At 41.1% G+C, this 19,646-nt stretch overlaps 1 protein-coding gene across 1 annotated transcript; it reads left to right on the forward strand.

Moving 5' to 3' along the window:
* Positions 1–1,061: 1,061 nt before the first annotated feature.
* slc7a10b (solute carrier family 7 member 10b) lies at positions 1,062–19,397 on the forward strand. The gene is made up of 11 exons (XM_064929392.1): positions 1,062–1,318; positions 8,059–8,263; positions 8,506–8,657; positions 13,214–13,339; positions 13,619–13,772; positions 14,292–14,415; positions 14,626–14,729; positions 14,896–14,992; positions 15,211–15,360; positions 17,130–17,307; positions 17,571–19,397. Exons 1-11 carry the CDS (start codon positions 1,147–1,149, stop codon positions 17,693–17,695), a joined length of 1,587 nt encoding a protein of 528 aa, XP_064785464.1. The 5' UTR covers positions 1,062–1,146; the 3' UTR covers positions 17,696–19,397.
* The last annotated feature ends 249 nt before the right edge of the window (positions 19,398–19,646 follow it).

Raw genomic sequence — 19,646 nt, forward strand, 5'->3', positions numbered from 1 at the left:
GACCTGGTACGACTGCACAACTTGACTTCCTAAATTCCACTAGGGTCCTTTAGAGAGGAAGGGAAGCATGAAGAAGGCCGCCTTTGGGATGCGTGCGCTGGTGGAGCAGAGGCGTGAGCCCTCCTCTTTGGGTTTCCTCTCCCGGACAGTTCAAATGTGGGCTCTCTCATCAGGAGGCTGTTCAGAGTTGCATCAATGTAACATGACAGGCTAATTTTAGAAACAAGACAACAGAGGGGCAGAGTTGTGTGAATGTAGGAGTGTATCTGGCATGAAATGTACACAGAGGAGAGTATTTGCTAAAATATGTTCACAAGTAAATTATAAAGCTGGTACATGATTTTAATGATGTGTTTTTTTGGGGGGGGTCCCTGTCATCCATATGTTTTGTAATCTATTTATGGTATTTTTTCCCCCTAGAATTGGAAATAGTAATTATGTTGAGGATGATTAGGCTACTTTTATTTGTAGTCCGTTTGTACTGTAGTAGTAGATAAGGCATAGTAGGTGGTGTGTATGCTTGTTCAATTCATTATTGCATTTGCTCTTTCATCCCCTATAAAATATTGATCAGTTGGTCAATAATTTAGTATACTCTATTACTCCATAATGGAGTGCTTATGTTCACTGTGGTCACAGTTGTATAGTTTTATTTAACATGTATTTTCTATGACTGCAATTCACAAGATGTAATACTCTGATAGTTGAGGACATTGATGAAGAGAATGTGTGTACTCTGAAAGGAGGGCATGAACACTGAGCAGTCGAGATTATGCACACACAGTTGTGTTCAAGATGGGGGGTTTACTCAAATTTGAGAGTTCACCAAACTATGATGTTTGCAAGCCTCAGCTAAAAAGCATGCCATCCTATCATGTCCGGTATTGAAACAGAACATTTGGTATAATCAAATATGTATGGTGAAACTATGGACTTCGAAGTTCGAGGGGATCTTCGAGTGAGGTTGAGTGATTGTACGAAAAGTCCTGCGCAGCGACGATCAAGTACTTGATGGGCCATGGCACGAGAGTGGGGTAGTTAGCATTCTACCCTGGACAGCGGCAGATTATTGCGCAAGCGCACCCTATTCAGTGTGCATCAATACCGTGTGTGAGTTCAAGAGAGGGATTCGAGAAAGCCTTTGATATGGTTGCAGACATGGATGGAGGAAAGCGGAAAAGAAGTATCTGCTCACGGCAAGAGCCGTTGGCTGCACTGAAGATCTTGAAAGATGGGAACAACAAGCGTGACGAAATCCCCGATAGAGTGACTCTGAAAAAAGAAATAGGACTTTTAAGCGCCTGTACAATAATCATAGGTAAGGTTGGTAAAAATGTTTTGCATTTTAGAGACTTAGGGGGTGTTTGTTCATTGTTTTATTTGAATGCGCACTTTATAAAATAACGTTGTAAATTTGCTATTGACAACATTTGCCCTTACTGAATGAAGTTTTCCAACGATGGATTATGTAGGCCTATTATTCAAGTTAATATCCTATATTTAGTCACAAGTTTAATGTTTAGAAATAGGCCCATCTTCTCACTTGTGATGCTAAGAATATGGTATTATTTGATCGTGTGGTAACATGACAAATAAATATGTGCATTAAATATCTACCTCAATGCTTACGTGGCCCAAATATATTAAGTCAGTCAAGTAGCACATTGGTTGTCAAGCAGAGGCAAAATTTCTGCTGAAGCAGAAGAAATGGCAGGGACTGCTTTAATAAATCTAATCTGTTTGTTGAAGGGTGCAAATTAAGATATAAACCCAAGTGTCACCTACACAGGGTTGGAGAGTAAAATAACTGACATGTAATCTGATTACAAAAAAACGAACTAACCAGTAACATTACCAGGAAGAAATATTGTAATCAGATTACAGATACTTTTAAAAAACTAGATGGATTACTTTTACATTCAGAAATGTTCAAGATGTTTGCAAAAAATACATTATGACACCTTTCTGTTTTCGCAATGACATTCAATTCAGCATTGGAAAAAAAATTAGCAAATTTAAATTTGTTCCACCTGAGGGAGTCCACAAGTCAGAGGCCACTACAATGACACACCACATGTGTTAGATGGATCCTCATCAGGCCAAAGTAATCAGGTTACATGACTGATTTGGGGTAATCCCAAAATATCGCTACTGATTTACAGTAATGTAAATCCCACTATACAGTCTGGAATATGCATATGTATCATGACTAATAAAGTCAATTTTAGGTGGTTTTGGTTTTCAGACTAATGATAAATATGCTGAAGATTTCAGCATGCTCTGTTGCCATTATTACATATGTTCTGACTTGACTGTTTACATTTGTTTTAGAGTTACTGTAAAATGGTTATTAAACTGAAAGTCTAAAGTGTAAAGAATAGGCCTATGCTCTATGCCATTTCTACTGACAGTTATGTTTTTTCAATTACATTTCCTCACAGCAGGCCTCAACCTACTCTAGTGGCTTTTGATAAGTCACATTAATGAAACTTTTTTTCATCAAGATCGGTCCTGGAGAAAAAAGTGAAAATCCCTTTGACTCCTGGAAGGTCTGTTCCACCACAGAATGCAGATATTTTTTATTTAACCTTTATTTTGACAGGGAGTCATGCTGAGACCACGGTCTCTTTCACAGATGAGCCCTGTATACACATAAATATACACTACACACATCACTATACACCATATTATGCACATCAAAACACGAAAAGCAAAACACAATCATAGAAAATAGTACACAAATTGATGCACCAATGCGTGTGTGGAAGAGAAACACAGTACAGACCACCAACTGTGATTGGACAAATTGAGCAATCCAGACCAGGAAGTCTATGCTGGCATCCACCCTGTTGTTTAAAAGTTATACATCCCAGTATTAGCATTTCTGACAGGGGCACAAACCTAAATGAAAGCCGGCCATGTAGAGTCTAGAAATAATGCAGGAGATGAGTTGAATTCAATTCTTGCAGATGGCTCATGCCTGAGCTCGACAGTTAAGAGTAAATAATTTATGTCCAGTTATGTAATGGAGGTCTGTGCCACTTGGCTGCCTTCTGCTGTGCTACTCTGAGTGCTCTACCCTGAATGTGTTGGTTGGGATACACTTGGTCTGCGTCTAAAATGGCACCCAATTCCATAATGGCACTACTTTTCAACGGGGCCATTTCCCTTGGACATGGTACAGCCATATTGGAACCCAGCTCATTTTATTACTTCAATGAGTGTGGTTGATGTTGAAGCAAGCCTCTTGAGCACTTCCTACTTTGACTGCTTGATCTCCTGTCTAAAGCTCTGTTCACTCACATCAACAGTATAATTGTTCCATTTCTGAGGTCCGCTGTGGACGATGTGTTAACTTGTAATGATCATCATGGAGGATATTTTTCTCAAGTATATCTGAAGAGAGAGAGAGCCATATCATTTCAGGGTTGATGTGAGGATAAGTCAGTGAGTACCCTTTAGCTAGCTCAATCGGAAGTGTATAGACCAGATTATATAATATCCCCACTTTCTACACACTGCAATATATCTGTTGTTTAGATCTCAATGTATTGTTTAGTGTTTTTCTTTGTTTCCAATCACATGATACAGTTTTATCAGATTTTATAATAGTCAGATAAATATATACAGTACCAGTTAAAGGTTTGGACACACCTACTAATTCAAGGGTTTGTATTTATTTTTACTATTTTCTACATTGTAGAATATTTTTGAAGACATCAAAACTATGAAATAGCACATTGAGTCATGTAGTAACCAAAAAAGTGTTAAACAAATCAAAATATATTTTATATTTGAGATTCTTCAAAGTAGTCACCCTTTGCTTTGATGACAGCTTTGAACACTCTTGCCATTCTCTCAACCAGCTTCATGTGGTAGTCACCTGGAATGAATTTCAATTAACAGGTGTGCCTTGTTAGAAGTTAATTTGTGGAATTTATGTCCTTCTTAATGCAAAGATAAACAACAGTCCATCATTACTTTAAGACATGAATGTCAGACAATACGGAACATTTCAAGAACTTTGAAAGTTTCTTCAAGTGCAGTCGCAAAAACCATCAAGCGCTATGATGAAACTGGCTCGCCACAGGAAAGGAAGACCCAGAGTTAACTGCACCTCAGACTACAGCCCGAATAAAAGCTTAAAATGTTTCAAGTATCAGACACATCTCAACATCAACTGTTCAGAGGAGAAGCGTGAATCAGGCCTTCATGGTAAAAATGCTGCAAAGAAACCTCTACTAAAGGACACCAATAATAATAAGAGACTTGCTTGGGCCAAGAAACACGAGCAATGGACATTAGACTGGTGGAAATCTGTTCTTTGGTCTGATGAGTCCAAATTTCCAACCGCCGTGTCTTTGTGAGACGCCAAGTAGGTGAACATATGATCTCCGCATGTGTGATTCCCACTGTGAAGCATGGAGGAGGAGGTGTGATGGTGTGGGGGTGCTTTGCTGGTGACACTGTCTGGAATTTATTTAGAATTCTAAGCACACTTCACCAGCATAGCTACCACAGCATTCTGCAGCGATACACCACCCCTTCTGGTTTGCACTTAGTGGGACTATCATTTGTTTTTCAACAGGACAATGACCAAAAACACACCCCCAGGCTGTGTAAGGGCTATTTGACCAAGAAGGAGAGTGATGGAGTGCTGCATCAGATGACCCGGCCTCCACAACCCCCCGACCTCAAACAAATTGAAATGGTTTGGGATGAGTCGGACTGCCGAGTGAAGGAAAAGCAGCCAACAAGTGCTCAGCATATGTGTGAACTCCTTCAAGACTGTTGGAAAAGCATTCCAAGTTAAGCTAGTTGAGAGATGCCAAGAGTGTGCAAAGCTGTCATCTAGGCAAAGGGTGGCTAATTGAAGTATATTTTGATTTGTTTAACACTTTCTTTGGTTACTACATGATTCCAAATGTGTTATTTCATAGTTTTAATATCTTCACTATTATACTACAATGTAGAAAATAGTAAAAATAAAGAAAAATCCTTGAATGATTAGGTGTTCTAAAACCTTGTAGCTGGAATTGGCAGATTTTTGTAATGGAATATCTACAGTGCCTTGCGAAAGTATTCGGCCCCCTTGAACTTTGCGACCTTTTGCCACATTTCAGGCTTCAAACATAAAGATATAAAACTGTATTTTTTGTTTTTTGTGAAGAATCAACAACAAGTGGGACACAATCATGAAGTGGAACGACATTTATTGGATATTTCAAACTTTTTTAACAAATCAAAAACTGAAAAATTGGGCGTGCAAAATTATTCAGCCCCTTTACTTTCAGTGCAGCAAACTCTCTCCAGAAGTTCAGTGAGGATCTCTGAATGATCCAATGTTGACCTAAATGACTAATGATGATAAATACAATCCACCTGTGTGTAATCAAGTCTCCGTATAAATGCACCTGCACAGTGATAGTCTCAGAGGTCCATTAAAAGCGCAGAGAGCATCATGAAGAACAAGGAACACACCAGGCAGGTCCGAGATACTGTTGTGAAGAAGTTTAAAGCCGGATTTGGATACAAAAAGATTTCCCAAGCTTTAAACATGCCAAGGAGCACTGTGCAAGCGATAATATTGAAATGGAAGGAGTATCAGACCAGTGCAAATCTACCAAGACCTGGCCGTCCCTCTAAACTTTCAGCTCATACAAGGAGAAGACTGATCAGAGATGCAGCCAAGAGGCCCATGATCACTCTGGATGAACTGCAGAGATCTACAGCTGAGGTGGGAGACTCTGTCCATAGGACAACAAACAGTCGTATATTGCACAAATCTGGCCTTTATGGAAGAGTGGCAAGAAGAAAGCCATTTCTTAAAGATATCCATAAAAAGTGTCGTTTAAAGTTTGCCACAAGCCACCTGGGAGACACACCAAACATGTGGAAGAAGGTGCTCTGGTCAGATGAAACCAAAATTAAACTTTTTGGCAACAATGCAAATATGTTATGTTTGGCGTAAAAGCAACACAGCTCATCACCCTGACCACACCATCCCCACTGTCAAACATGGTGGTGGCAGCATCATGGTTTGGGCCTGCTTTTCTTCAGCAGGGACAGGGAAGATGGTTAAAATTGATGGGAAGATGGATGGAGCCAAATACAGGACCATTCTGGAAGAAAACCTGATGGAGTCTGCAAAAGACCTGAAACTGGGACGGAGATTTGTCTTCCAACAAGACAATGATCCAAAACATAAAGCAAAATCTACAATGGAATGGTTCAAAAATAAACATATCCAGGTGTTAGAATGGCCAAGTCAAAGTCCAGACCTGAATCCAATCGAGAATCTGTGGAAAGAACTGAAGACTGCTGTTCACAAATGCTCTCCATCCAACCTCACTGAGCTTGAGCTGTTTTGCAAGGAGGAATGGGAAAAAAATTCAGTCTCTCGATGTGCAAAACTGATAGAGGCATACCCCAAGCGACTTACAGCTGTAATTGCAGCAAAAGGTGGCGCTACAAAGTATTAACTTAAGGGGGCTGAATAATTTTGCACGCCCAATTTTTCAGTTTTTGATTTGTTAAAAAAGTTTGAAATATCCAATAAATGTCGTTCCACTTCATGATTGTGTCCCACTTGTTGTTGATTCTTCACAAAAAAATACAGTTTTATATCTTTATGTTTGAAGCCTGAAATGTGGCAAAACGTCGCAAAGTTCAAGGGGGCCGAATACTTTCGCAAGGCACTGTACATAGGCATACAGAGGCCCACTATCAGCAACCATCACTCCTGTGTTCCAATGGGACGTTGTGTTAGCTAATCCAAGTTTATCATTTTAGAAGGCTAATTGATCATTATAAAACCCCTTTGCAATTATGTTAGCACAGTAGAAAACTGTTGTTCTGATTTAAAGAAGGAATAAAACTGGCCTTCTTTAAACTAGTTGAGTATCTGGAGCATCAGCATTTGTGGGTTCGATTACAGGCTCAAAATGGCCAGAAGCAAAGAACTCTTCTGAAACTCGTCAGTTTATTCTTGTTTTGAGAAAGGAAGGCAATTCCATGCGAGACATTTCCAAGAAACTGAAGATCTCGTACAATGCTGTATAGTACTCCCTTCACAGAACAGCGCAAACTGGCCCTAACCAGAATGGAAAGAGGAGTGGGAGGCTCCGGTGCACAATTGAGCAAGAAGACAAGTACTTTAGAGTGTCTAGTTTGAGAAACAGACGCCTCACAAGTCCTCATCTGGCCACAAAACACCAGTCTCAACGTCAACAGTGAAGAGGCAACTCCGGGATGCTGGCCTTCTCGGCAGAGTTCCTCTGTACAGTGACTGTGTTCTTTTGCCCATCTTAATCTTTTATTTTTATTGGCCAGTCTGATACATTACTTTTTCTTTGCAGCTCTGCCTAGAAGGCCAGTATTCCGGAGTTGCCTCTTCACTGTTGACATTGAGACCGGTGTTTTGCGGGTACTATTTATTGAAACTGCCAGTTGAGGACTTGGAGGCATCTGTTTCTTAAACTAGAGACTCTAATGTACTTATCTTCTTGCTCAGTTGTGCACCGGGGCCTCCCACGCCTCTTTCTATTCTGGTTAGGGCCAGTTTGTGCTGTCCTATGAAGGAAGTAGTACACAGCGTTGCAAGAGATCTTCAGTTTCTTGGCAATTTCTTGCATGGAATAGCCTTCATTTCTCAGAACAAGAATAGACTGATGAGGTTCAGAAGAAAGTTCTTTGCTTCTGGCCATTTTGAGCCTGTAATCGAACCCACAAATACTGATACTCCAGATACACAACTAGTCTAAAGAAGGCCAGTTTTATTGCTTCTTAAATCAGAACACCAGTTTTCTACTGTGCTAACATAATTGCAAAAGGGTTTTCTAATGTTCAATTAGCCTTTTAAAATGCTAGGCATTAACAATGTCTGCACTGTATTTCTGATCAATTTGATGTTATTTTAAGGGACAAAAAAATGTGATTTTTAAAAAACAAGGAAATTCTAAGCAACCCCAAACTTTTGAACGGTAGTGTATATTTTTAAACAATATTTACATTGTATGCATTCTAGTAATTCTAGTAATACCTTCTCCCTCTCCACAGGGAACATCATAGGTTCTGGAATCTTCATATCTCCTAAAGGGGTTCTAGAGCACTCGGGTTCAGTGGGTCTAGCCCTGATTGTGTGGATACTAGGGGGATGTATAGCTGCCCTGGGCTCCCTCTGCTATGCTGAGCTGGGGGTCACCATCCCCAAGTCAGGGGGGGACTACTCCTACGTCACAGAAATATTTGGAGGCCTTGTTGGGTAGGTACCTCTGTCTTCCACACCTACAGTTTATTTCACACCCAATGTGTATAGTTTGCAAGCTGATTATGAAATATGTAACATTAGGTTGGATCAATGCAGACTACTTTGGGAATACATTTTTAATTGATACTTTCATGTGCTTTTCTCTGTGATGAAATTCACATGTTGTTGATGTAGCCTATGCATTACTTTTTACCCCAAATACAATTCTGTTCAATTCTGTTTCTTTCCCATCCTAGGTTCCTTCTGCTGTGGAGTGCAGTGCTCATCATGTACCCTACCACCCTGGCTGTCATCGCCCTGACCTTTTCTAACTATGTCCTACAGCCTGTCTTCCCAGACTGTGTCCCTCCCTACATGGCCACACGCTTGCTGTCAACAGTCTGTCTATGTGAGTACTGCACCGTGTGTTTGACTGTGTGTGCGTGCATGCTTGTGTTATGTTTTATGGGAAGTTTATCTGGTGCAACAGAGTAAAATATATCTTATGTAACAATTGCCTCTAAGCCTTTTAAAACTCTCAGAGAGGAGGCAGGAATATTAACATGCATGGTGTGTCAAATAGAAAATGGAAGGGGGAGACGAATATTAACATGCATGGTGTATCAAATAGAAAATGGAAGGGGGAGACAGGGATATTAACATACATGGTGTATCAAATAGAAAATGGAAGGGGGAGACAGGGATATTAACATACATGGTGTATCACATAGAAAATGGAAGGGGAGACAGGGATATTAACATACATGGTGTATCACATAGAAAATGGAAGGGGGAGACAGGGATATTAACATACATGGTGTATCACATAGAAAATGGAAGGGGGAGACAGGGATATTAACATACATGGTGTATCAAATAGAAAATGGAAGGGGGAGACAGGGATATTAACATACATGGTGTATCAAATAGAAAATGGAAGGGGGAGACAGGGATATTAACATACATGGTGTATCAAATAGAAAATGGAAGGGGAGACAGGGATATTAACATACATGGTGTATCAAATAGAAAATGGAAGGGGGAGACAGGGATATTAACATACATGGTGTATCAAATAGAAAATGGAAGGGGGAGACAGGGATATTAACATACATGGTGTATCACATAGAAAATGGAAGGGGGAGACAGGGATATTAACGTGCATGGTGTATCAAATAGAAAATGGAAGGGGGAGACAGGGATATTAACATGCATGGTGTATCAAAGAGAAAATGGAAGGGGGGACAGGGATATTAACATGCATGGTGTATCAAATAGAAAATGGAAGGGGGAGACAGGGATATTAACATACATGGTGTATCAAATAGAAAATGGAAGGGGGAGACAGGGATATTAACATGCATGGTGTATCAAATAGGGATATTAAAATGGAAGAAAATGGGGAGACAGGGATATTAACATGCATGGTGTATCAAATAGAAAATGGAAGGGGGAGACAGGGATATTAACATGCATGGTGTATCAAATAGAAAATGGAAGGGGAGACAGGGATATTAACATGCATGGTGTATCAAATAGAAAATGGAAGGGGAGACAGGGATATTAACATGCATGGTGTATCAAATAGAAAATGGAAGGGGGAGACAGGGATATTAACATGCATGGTGTATCAAATAGAAAATGGAAGGTGGGGACAGGGATATTAACATACATGGTGTATCAAATAGAAAATGGAAGGGGGAGACAGGGATATTAACATACATGGTGTATCAAATAGACAATGGAAGGTGGGGACAGGGATATTAACATACATGGTGTATCAAATAGACAATGGAAGGTGGGGACAGGGATATTAACATACATGGTGTATCAAATAGAAAATGAAAGGGGGAGACAGGGATATTAACATACATGGTGTATCAAATAGACAATGGAAGGTGGGGACAGGGATTTTAACATACATGGTGTATCAAATAGAAAATGAAAGGGGGAGACAGGGATATTAACATACATGGTGTATCAAATAGACAATGGAAGGGGGAGACAGGGATATTAACATGCATGGTGTATCAAATAGAAAATGGAAGGGGGAGACAGGGATATTAACATACATGGTGTATCAAATAGACAATGGAAGGTGGGGACAGGGATATTAACATACATGGTGTATCAAATAGAAAATGGAAGGGGGAGACAGGGATATTAACATGCATGGTGTATCAAATAGAAAATGGAAGGTGGGGACAGGGATATTAACATACATGGTGTATCAAATAGAAAATGGAAGGGGGAGACAGGGATATTAACATGCATGGTGTATCAAATAGAAAATGTAAGGGGGAGACAGGGATATTAACATGCATGGTGTATCAAATAGAAAATGGAAGGGGGAGACAGGGATATTAACATACATGGTGTATCAAAGAGAAAATGGAAGGGGGAGACAGGGATATTAACATGCATGGTGTATCAAATAGAAAATGGAAGGGGGAGACAGGGATATTAACATGCATGGTGTATCACATAGAAAATGGAAGGGGGAGACAGGAGGGGGAAGAGTGAGCCGGAAAGTTAGGGAAACAAAGACTGATGAAGAGTACAGTTTCTAAAGTATGTATAAAATCATCCCAATGGGCAAAATATGCCATGGGATGTCCTAGTGGCCTAATTCTCTGGTTGTAAATTAGTTTTAAGTTCTTTATCAAGGAGACATTTGTTTTTTAGGTGGTTATAGACATCCTTTTATTGGTCGCTAAAAATACATCTAAAAACATCCTTTTACAACGAAGTTGACTGTGACGCCACAAAAGACATTCGAATGACGTCACTGCAACCATTTTTGTGAACCTGAAGGAACTTGGACTTAAATTCAATGTCATGTACAGTGTCTGTCCTATTCGCTAAAGTTAGAGCCAATTTTGTCGCCTGTGATTTGTGTATTGCTTTCCACAGGGTTGCACCCCTCACTCTGTCTACAATTTGGACATGCTAGTATTACTAATTACTTGGCAACAAGCCTGAGGGGACCTCCACTGTACCTCCACTGAACCCCATGAAGTAGAAAAGAAAAAAACACAAAATCCCCATTGTACCATGATTGAGCTGCGGAAAAGCCAACAAGCCAACAGCATTGTGGCCCATGTTTTTTTTTATTGTGTTCCTTGCTTTTAGGGGCCATTATTCTCACTTGTTTTTTGAGGGACTGGATGCCAAGGATCTGGAGAAAACGTGAGCTTTCTCTCAGCCTCTTCAGGGACCTGCCCGCCTGTCCTCTCTGGGTTTTGTTCTGTTGCATCGGAAGCGGTTTGTTTTGGGGGCCTTGACACCTAGCCTTTGTTTGTGAGAGCCAGGCCACCATGAGAAAGAGAGGCAAGCCAATGACAGTGATGGACGAGGTGAAACAATCGTGTCCACCCCTTTGCCTTACCATTTCCCACATTCCAGTCTGCCATGGCAACTGCTAGGCCGCTGCCGCACGACCAACACCATGTGCCCAGGCGTGAGCCCTGACTGACTGGGATAGAACATGTCACATTACTGTGCACCTCACAGCTTGCCTGGCATCCCTAATGCCACATTCCGATTGGGCGAGAGCTCCCCTATGTGAGGACAAACATGACTTTTGACTAATCATTGTTGGTAACTTTCTTAGGCTACCATATTCTATACCTGGGTTTAAATAGTATTTTGTTTTCTCAATAAATGCTTGCCTTAAAGTAACTGTCCAGTGTTTCCAGATTTCTATGAAATATGACCTATAATTAATTATTATAGGAAATAGTTTTCTTTACAATTTTATTATTATTTAAGTATGCTAAAAAGCAGCTTTTCTGTGTTAGAATGGTGTGGGCTTACCCCAACAACAGAATGGTGTGGGCGTACCTCAACAACAGAAAGGTGTGGGCGTACCTCAACAACAGAATGGTGTGGGCGTACCCCAACAACAGAATGGTGTGGGCGTACCCCAACAACAGAATGGTGTGGGCGTACCCCAACAACAGAATGGTGTGGGCCCCAACAACAGAATGGTGTGGGCGTCAACAACAGAATGGTGTGGGCACCCAACAACAGAATGGTGTGGGCGTACCTCAACAACAGAATGGTGTGGGCGTACCTCAACAACAGAATGGTGTGGGCGTACCTCAACAACAGAATGGTGTGGGCGTACCTCAACAACAGAATGGTGTGGGCGTACCTCAACAACAGAATGGTGTGGGCGTACCTCAACAACAGAATGGTGTGGGCGTACCCCAACAACAGAATGGTGTGGGCGTACCCCAACAACAGAATGGTGTGGGCGTACCCCAACAACAGAATGGTGTGGGCGTACCCCAACAACAGAATGGTGTGGGCGTACCCCAACAAGAGAATGGTGTGAGCGTACCCCAACAACAGAATGGTGTGGGCATACCTCAACAACAGAATGGTGTGGGCATACCTCAACAACTGAATGGTGTGGGCGTACCTCAACAACAGAATGGTGTGGGCGTACCTCAACTACAGAATGGTGTGGGCGAACCCCAACAACAGAATGGTGTGGGCGTACCCCAACAACAGAATGGTGTGGGCATACCTCAACAACAGAATGGTGTGGGTTTACCCCAACAACAGAATGATGTGGGCGTACCCCAACAACAGAATGGTGTGGGCATATACTGATCATAAAAAATATTAATGCAAGCCTCAATGAGAAATAGCAAGCATTTTTAAACATTCTGTTTGAGATACATGCTTGAGGTGTTTTTTTTACTGTTTTTTTTCTCCAATTTATGCTTTGGCCACAAATACGAGTATAGGACGAGTCAACAACGTTATTTGGGTATGAGTTAACAGAAGTTTCAAAAGTCAGATTTTCACCGGACAATTACATTAAAGTATTTGTGTGTGTGTGTGTGTGTGTGTGTGTGTGTGTGTGTGTGTGTGTGTGTGTGTGTGTGTGTGTGTGTGTGTGTGTGTGTGTGTGTGTGTGTGTGTGTGTGTGTGTGTGTGTGTGTGTGTCTGCAGTGTTCCTGACCTGGGTGAACTGTTCCAGTGTACGTCTGGCCACCAGGATCCAGGATGTGTTCACGGTGGGGAAGCTGGCGGCCCTGGGTCTCATCATAGTGGTCGGCCTGGTGCAGATCTGCAAGGGTGAGACACACACACACTCACCCTCTCTCTAGATTGGTTTTCATTATAGCAATCTTGGGACATGTATGACGTTTTGCAACAGAAAATGAGTATTAGGTATCTTATTTAGCAAGTTCAGATAGTACCTCCCCGTTTCCGTTTGCTTTCTTCGGTTTTGTGTCTACTGAACATGACCCAGGTGCCGAAGGTCAATAGCACCTTTAAATGGTCAAAGAGACTATCAAGCTATTTCCCTAAAACAGCCCCCCAGACATTGATGGTGAATTTGTACTTCTCCAGGTAACTACGAGGGACTGACGCCTCAGGTGGCCTTTGAGTTCAGCACGACTCCCTCGGTTGGGCAGATCGCTCTGGCTTTCCTTCAGGCCTCATTCGCCTTCAGTGGATGGAACTTCCTGAACTATGTCACAGAGGAAGTGGTTGAACCGCGACGGTGAGCTTCTGGTTCACCAAGATATATTTTCCTTTGCATTCTATTCTATTCTGTTTATCAATCCAATGCTGTGTACTGAATATGCAGTCCGGCTGTGAATGCATGAAAGCAAGCATTGTGGAGTGATGCATAGTTGTATGTTGTGATGTTATATCAATGAACATATTGCTAAGGAAAACATTCTATAGAGTTATATTTTGCATATCAGCTGCCTTCTTATTTCTCTAACAGTGCATGATATATGAGACTGTGTGTTGATTGCATGGTTTGTATACAGTGTAGATTACCTCATCAATGGTTTGTGTACCGTGTGGATGACCTCATCTGTAGTTTGTGTACCGTGTGGATGACCTCATCGGTAGTTTGTGTACCGTGTGGATGACCTCATCGGTAGTTTGTGTACCGTGTGGATGACCTCATTGGTAGTTTGTGTACCGTGTGGATGACCTCATCGGTAGTTTGTGTACCGTGTGGATGACCTCATCGGTAGTTTGTGTACCGTGTGGATTACCTCATCAGGAACCTACCTCGTGCCATTTACATCTCTATCCCATTGGTGACCTTTGTGTACACGCTCACCAACATCGCCTACTTCTCCGCCATGTCACCCGAGGAGCTGCTGTCATCCAATGCTGTGGCTGTTGTGAGTAACGCTGTTTGCTTTGCTTTGCAAAATGACAAAAACTGCATTGCGTACTGTACTTTAATGGTGCCCTTATTTGATTTATTGACCTTTAATGAATGTTCAACACAATGCATGTTTACATAGAGATTACCTTTAATTTGCTGTATATCAAGAGTTATCCCTGGCTTGAATTGTGTCTTAAATGTAAACCTTCTTTTTCTGCTGCAGACATTTGGAGAGAAGCTGCTGGGGATGTTTTCTGTCATTATGCCCATCTCTGTAGCCTTGTCTACGTTTGGAGGCATCAACGGCTACCTCTTCACATCTTCTAGGTGAGGGGTCAACCCCGGTGGATGGTGTCCTCTAGACTGGCTTTGTCTCAATCCACAAGGATGCAGCCTTTGGATTGAGACATAGCCATAGAAACGGAGGCGTGTGTGTGTTTTTTAAGTAAATTAAATGTTTATAAGCCCTCTAGGTTTTTATTTGTCTTTCTAGATTGTGTTTCTCTGGTGCCAGAGAGGGACATCTACCCAGCCTGCTGGCTATGATCCACTTTAAGAACTGCACCCCTATCCCTGCTCTCCTCTGCTGCGTAAGACTACCTAACACTACTACGTCTCTACTATATGTTTTGTTTCTCAAACGACACTCAGTGGCCAACATGCAGGTCCTATATCCCTCTACCTTATGTCGTCAATAACGGTCTCTCTCTCTCTCTCTCTCTCTCTCTCTCTCTCTCTCTCTCTCTCTCTCTCTCTCTCTCCCTCCCTCTGTCTCTCTCCCTTCTCTCCCTCATTCTCTGTCTTGCAGTGTACTGCCACCATTGTAATCCTGTGTATAGGAGAGACACACAACCTGATCAACTATGTGTCCTTCATCAACTACCTCTCCTATGGAGTCACCATCGCAGGCCTGCTCTATTACCGATGGAAGAAGCCCAAACTTTACAGACCAATTAAGGTATTATTAATACAGGCATGGTTCAATCATGGCCCCTCTGATAAATGATTGACACAGTAATTGACAAAAAATAACAAACTACAGCAACACAGTGAACCTGTCCTCATCACCTGTTAAAAACAGAGTAGAAGCAGCTATTTTCCTCTGTCCTCTTCACTCGGGTGATTCATTGGAAGGTGAGACGTCATGTTGACTCTCTCTTCATTATAAAAACACAATCTGTTCTCATCGACCTGGCCAAGGCTTTCGACTCTGTCAATCACCGTATTAGCCTTGGTTTTTCTATTAGCTTCAATAGCCTTGGTTTTTCTAATGACTGCCTCGCCTGGTTCACCAACTACTTTGCAGACAGAGTTCAGTGTGTCAAATCGGAGGGCATGTTGTCCGGACCTTTGGCTGTCTCTATGGGGGTACCACAGGGTTCAATTCTCAGGCCGACTCTTTTCTCTGTATATATCAATGATGTCGCTCTTGCTGCGGGCGATTCTCTGATCCACATCTATGCAGACGACACCATTCTGTATACTTCTGGCCCTTCCTTGGACACTGTGCTAACTAACCTCCAAATGAGCTTCAATGCCATACAACACTCCTTCCGTGGCCTCAAACTGCTCTTAAACGCTAGTAAAACAAAATGCATGCTTTTCAACCGTTCGCTGCCCACATTTGCCCACCCGACTAGCATCACCACCCTGGACGATTTCGATCTAGAATATGTGGACAACGATAAATACCTAGGTGTCTGGCTAGACTGTAAACTCTCCTTCCAGACTCATATTAAACATCTCCAATCCAAAATCAAATCTAGAATCTGCTTTCTATTTCGCAACAAAGCCTTCTTCACTCACGCCGCCAAACTTACCCTAGTAAAACTGACTATCCTACCGATCCTCGGCGATGTCATCTACAAAATAGCTTCCAATACTCTACTCAGCAAACTGGATGGAGTTTATCACAGTGCCATCCGTTTTGTTACTAAAGCACCTTATACCACCCACCACTGCGACCTGTATGCTCTAGTCGGCTGGCCCTCGCGACATATTCGTCGCCAAACCCACTGGCTCCAGGTCATGTATAAGTCTATGCTAGGTAAAGTTCCGCCTTATCTCACTTCACTGGTCACGATAACAACACCCAACCGTAGCACACGTTCCAGCAGGTATATCTCACTGATCATCCCCAAAGCCAACACCTCATTTGGCCGCCTTTCCTTCCAGTTCTCTGCTGCCAGTAACTGGAACAAATTGCAAAAATCGCTGAAGTTGGAGACTTTTATTTCCCTCACCAACTTTAAACATCAACTATCTGAGCAGCTAACCAATTGCTGCAGCTGTACATAGTCCCTCTGTAAATAGCCCATCCAATCTACCTACCTCATCCCCATACTGTTTTTATTTTATTTATTTTTCTACTCTTTTGCACACCAGTATCTGTACTTGCACATCATCATCTTCTCATTTATCACTCCAGTGTTAATCTGCTAAATTGTAATTATTCAATCCTATGGCCTATTTATTGCTACCTCCTCATGCATTTTGCACACACTGTATATAGACTTTCTTTTTTCTACTGTGTCATTGACTTGTTTATTTTGTTATTGGCTCATTTATTGTTTACTCCATGTGTAACTCTGTGTTGTTGTCTGTATCACACTGCTTTGCTTTATCTTGGTCAGGTCGCAGTTGCAAATGACAACTTGTTCTCAACTAGCCTACCTGGTTAAATAAAGGGGAAATAAAATTAAATGAAAATAAATCCCTTCTCATCAGGTAAACCTACTTGTTCCTATCACCTACCTGATGTTCTGGGCCCTGTTACTGGGCTTCAGCCTGTACTCTGAGCCTGTAGTTTGTGGTGTTGGGCTGGTCATCATGCTCACTGGTGTACCAGTCTACTTCCTGGGGGTGCACTGGAAAGCCAAGCCAAAGTGTATCTATGACTTCATCGGTGAGTGTCCTCTTGAGTCCTGCAAATACATGCTTGTTTTAGTAATCCTGGCCTCTTTCTTTGCCCCCCAAAATATCTGAATTTCTGAATTCAACCACATATTTTTAATGGTATTCAAACTCCCTAAACCTTATATATAACAAGTATTAAACCATTCTTTATTTAAGGAGACCCAGATATATGGCATTTAAAAGGAATACTACGTTAGTGGTCTGGTCAGACACTTTTTTGTGATGCTAAACATGGGACCTGTTTTCTCACAGAGTCAGCAACCTACGTGGCACAGAGGCTGTGTTTCGTGGTCTTCCCTCAGTTCGACCCCATCGAGATCAGTCCAATCGAAGAATGGCCCGACAAGTCTTCTGACACTCTATCTAGGAAGTCTTAAACTTTTTTGCCTTCTGAAGTATTTTTCTTTTTGTATATTCTGTCACTGTATGAGTACAGACACGGCCCGTTCCTTATAGTGGAGCCCCTAGTCTGGTCTCTGGTAACCTCAGACTCATATCCATTTCTTTACAGCTAGGTGGAATTGCCTGCGTTTTGATGCATGGGCCACTTGCAAAAAAAATGTATTATCTTTTTGTACTAAGTCGTCAAGGACAACAAGCTAATGGCAACAGTATCACATTTTGAAACAGACTTCATATGCCCTACGGAAGTATTTGAGCCTTTGGATTTTAATTGACCTAAGATTTACTGTGCATCATTGTGCCTTTTAGGGGAAATTGTGTACCTTATTAACAAACATGTACCTTACCTATTATTGGAATTTGGAATTTGCTTTGTGTGTTCCTTATGAGAATTTGCTTTGCTTTGTGTGTTCCTTATGAGAATTTGCTTTGCTTTGTGTGTTCCTTATGAGAATTTGCTTTGCTTTGTGTGTTCCTTATGAGAATTTGCTTTGCTTTGTGTGTTCCTTATGAGAATTTGCTTTGCTTTGTGTGTTCCTTATGAGAATTTGAAAAGCACTGTGGTCTTCCACGTTCTGCTTCTTGCCAGTTGTTAATTTGCCACATGTCATGACTTCCTCAGATTTGTGAACATGTTCAAAATTATCTGAACAAAGACCTCAGAGCCTTTGACTGGAATCCTTTGGAAATTAATCTCTTTAGCCAGCAACAGCCAACAACATAGATGTGTTCTGATTGTATACTGCTGAATGATAGATGGTTGTAGTTGATAGTTGAGTGTCACTATGTTTTTACAGTAATTAATTTGTTTAACTTTTGCCATTGCCTTTAACAGTACTGATTCTATTTCATATACTGTAAATACACGACAACTGTAATGTTCACAGCTGACATAATGACCCAAACACCAATTTATACCGATGTTATGTGGAAGTAAAACTGCTCACAAAATGCTTGCTGGACTTTTCTAATGCTTGTTTCTAAACTAAGATTCTAATATCAAGTTAACTTATTTTATTTTCTATTCTCTACCACACTTAAAACTAAATGCTGTGCTGGTAACCTGACAAAAACATACAAAAGGCCTTTGCTTTTCCTGTGGTGCACTGTACTGCCATTCCATTTATTTTCCCTAAACAGAGCTCTTTAACTGATATTGTGTTCTTCATATGACCAGGCCCTTGACTGTTACTGTAAAAAAAAAAAGATGATATGTTGCATTTCTTTTGAAATGAACATACATTTTAAGTAGCCTGGATTTATAGATATATACTGTATTGTAGTAGATATATGGATACTGTACTTGATACCACACATTACTCAAGGCACATATTTAATGCCAATAACCAGATAATGATGTAGGTTTAGGATATCATTATGTAGTTTGTTAGTACTACGTGAGTCTGAGTTGTCTCTCCAACAGCTGCCATGATCATTAAGCCAGTCAGGTAAAACACAGTGCTTATGCAAGATTTGTTACTACTTTATATCCATTTTAGTTCAGATGTCTAGAGCAGTCTTGATATGAAGAGCTTTTACACTGTAAATTATTTGTAAAGCATCAGGTGTTTACAATGGGTTCAGTACTTGGAATGTTAACTGGAATGTATTTTAGTGCACTTTTTTGTAAATGAGAAAATGACAATAATACCACAATAAATCAAATACCTATCGGAAATAAATGACTTCATGCGTTGTCTGCTTTGTTTCATTGCCATCATCATTTATCATAATGTTGCACTCACTATAAAGTATTCAACTGTTTAAATTTGCCAATAATGTACCAGTAACTGCCAGCCAGAGAGAAAATGTTTTTTAAAAAGTATTTATATGTGGCTTAAAAATATTGTAGCTTATAGTGTGTTTTACGTTCATCAGGTTTACACCGCAGGTACAGTTAGGTATGCAACATACAACACACAAAGG

This window comes from Oncorhynchus masou, chromosome 22, assembly GCF_036934945.1.
Source record: "Oncorhynchus masou masou isolate Uvic2021 chromosome 22, UVic_Omas_1.1, whole genome shotgun sequence".
Classification (NCBI taxonomy): Eukaryota; Metazoa; Chordata; class Actinopteri; order Salmoniformes; family Salmonidae; genus Oncorhynchus; species Oncorhynchus masou.

Bases quoted from the DNA above. Each gene is read 5' to 3' on its own strand.
- slc7a10b (XM_064929392.1), top strand. From the start codon at position 1,147: ATGGTTGCAGACATGGATGGAGGAAAGCGGAAAAGAAGTATCTGCTCA. The intron at 15,361-17,129 runs GTATTATTAATA...CCTTCTCATCAG, and splicing joins AACTTTACAGACCAATTAAG to GTAAACCTACTTGTTCCTAT. The intron at 17,308-17,570 runs GTGAGTGTCCTC...GTTTTCTCACAG, and splicing joins GTGTATCTATGACTTCATCG to AGTCAGCAACCTACGTGGCA.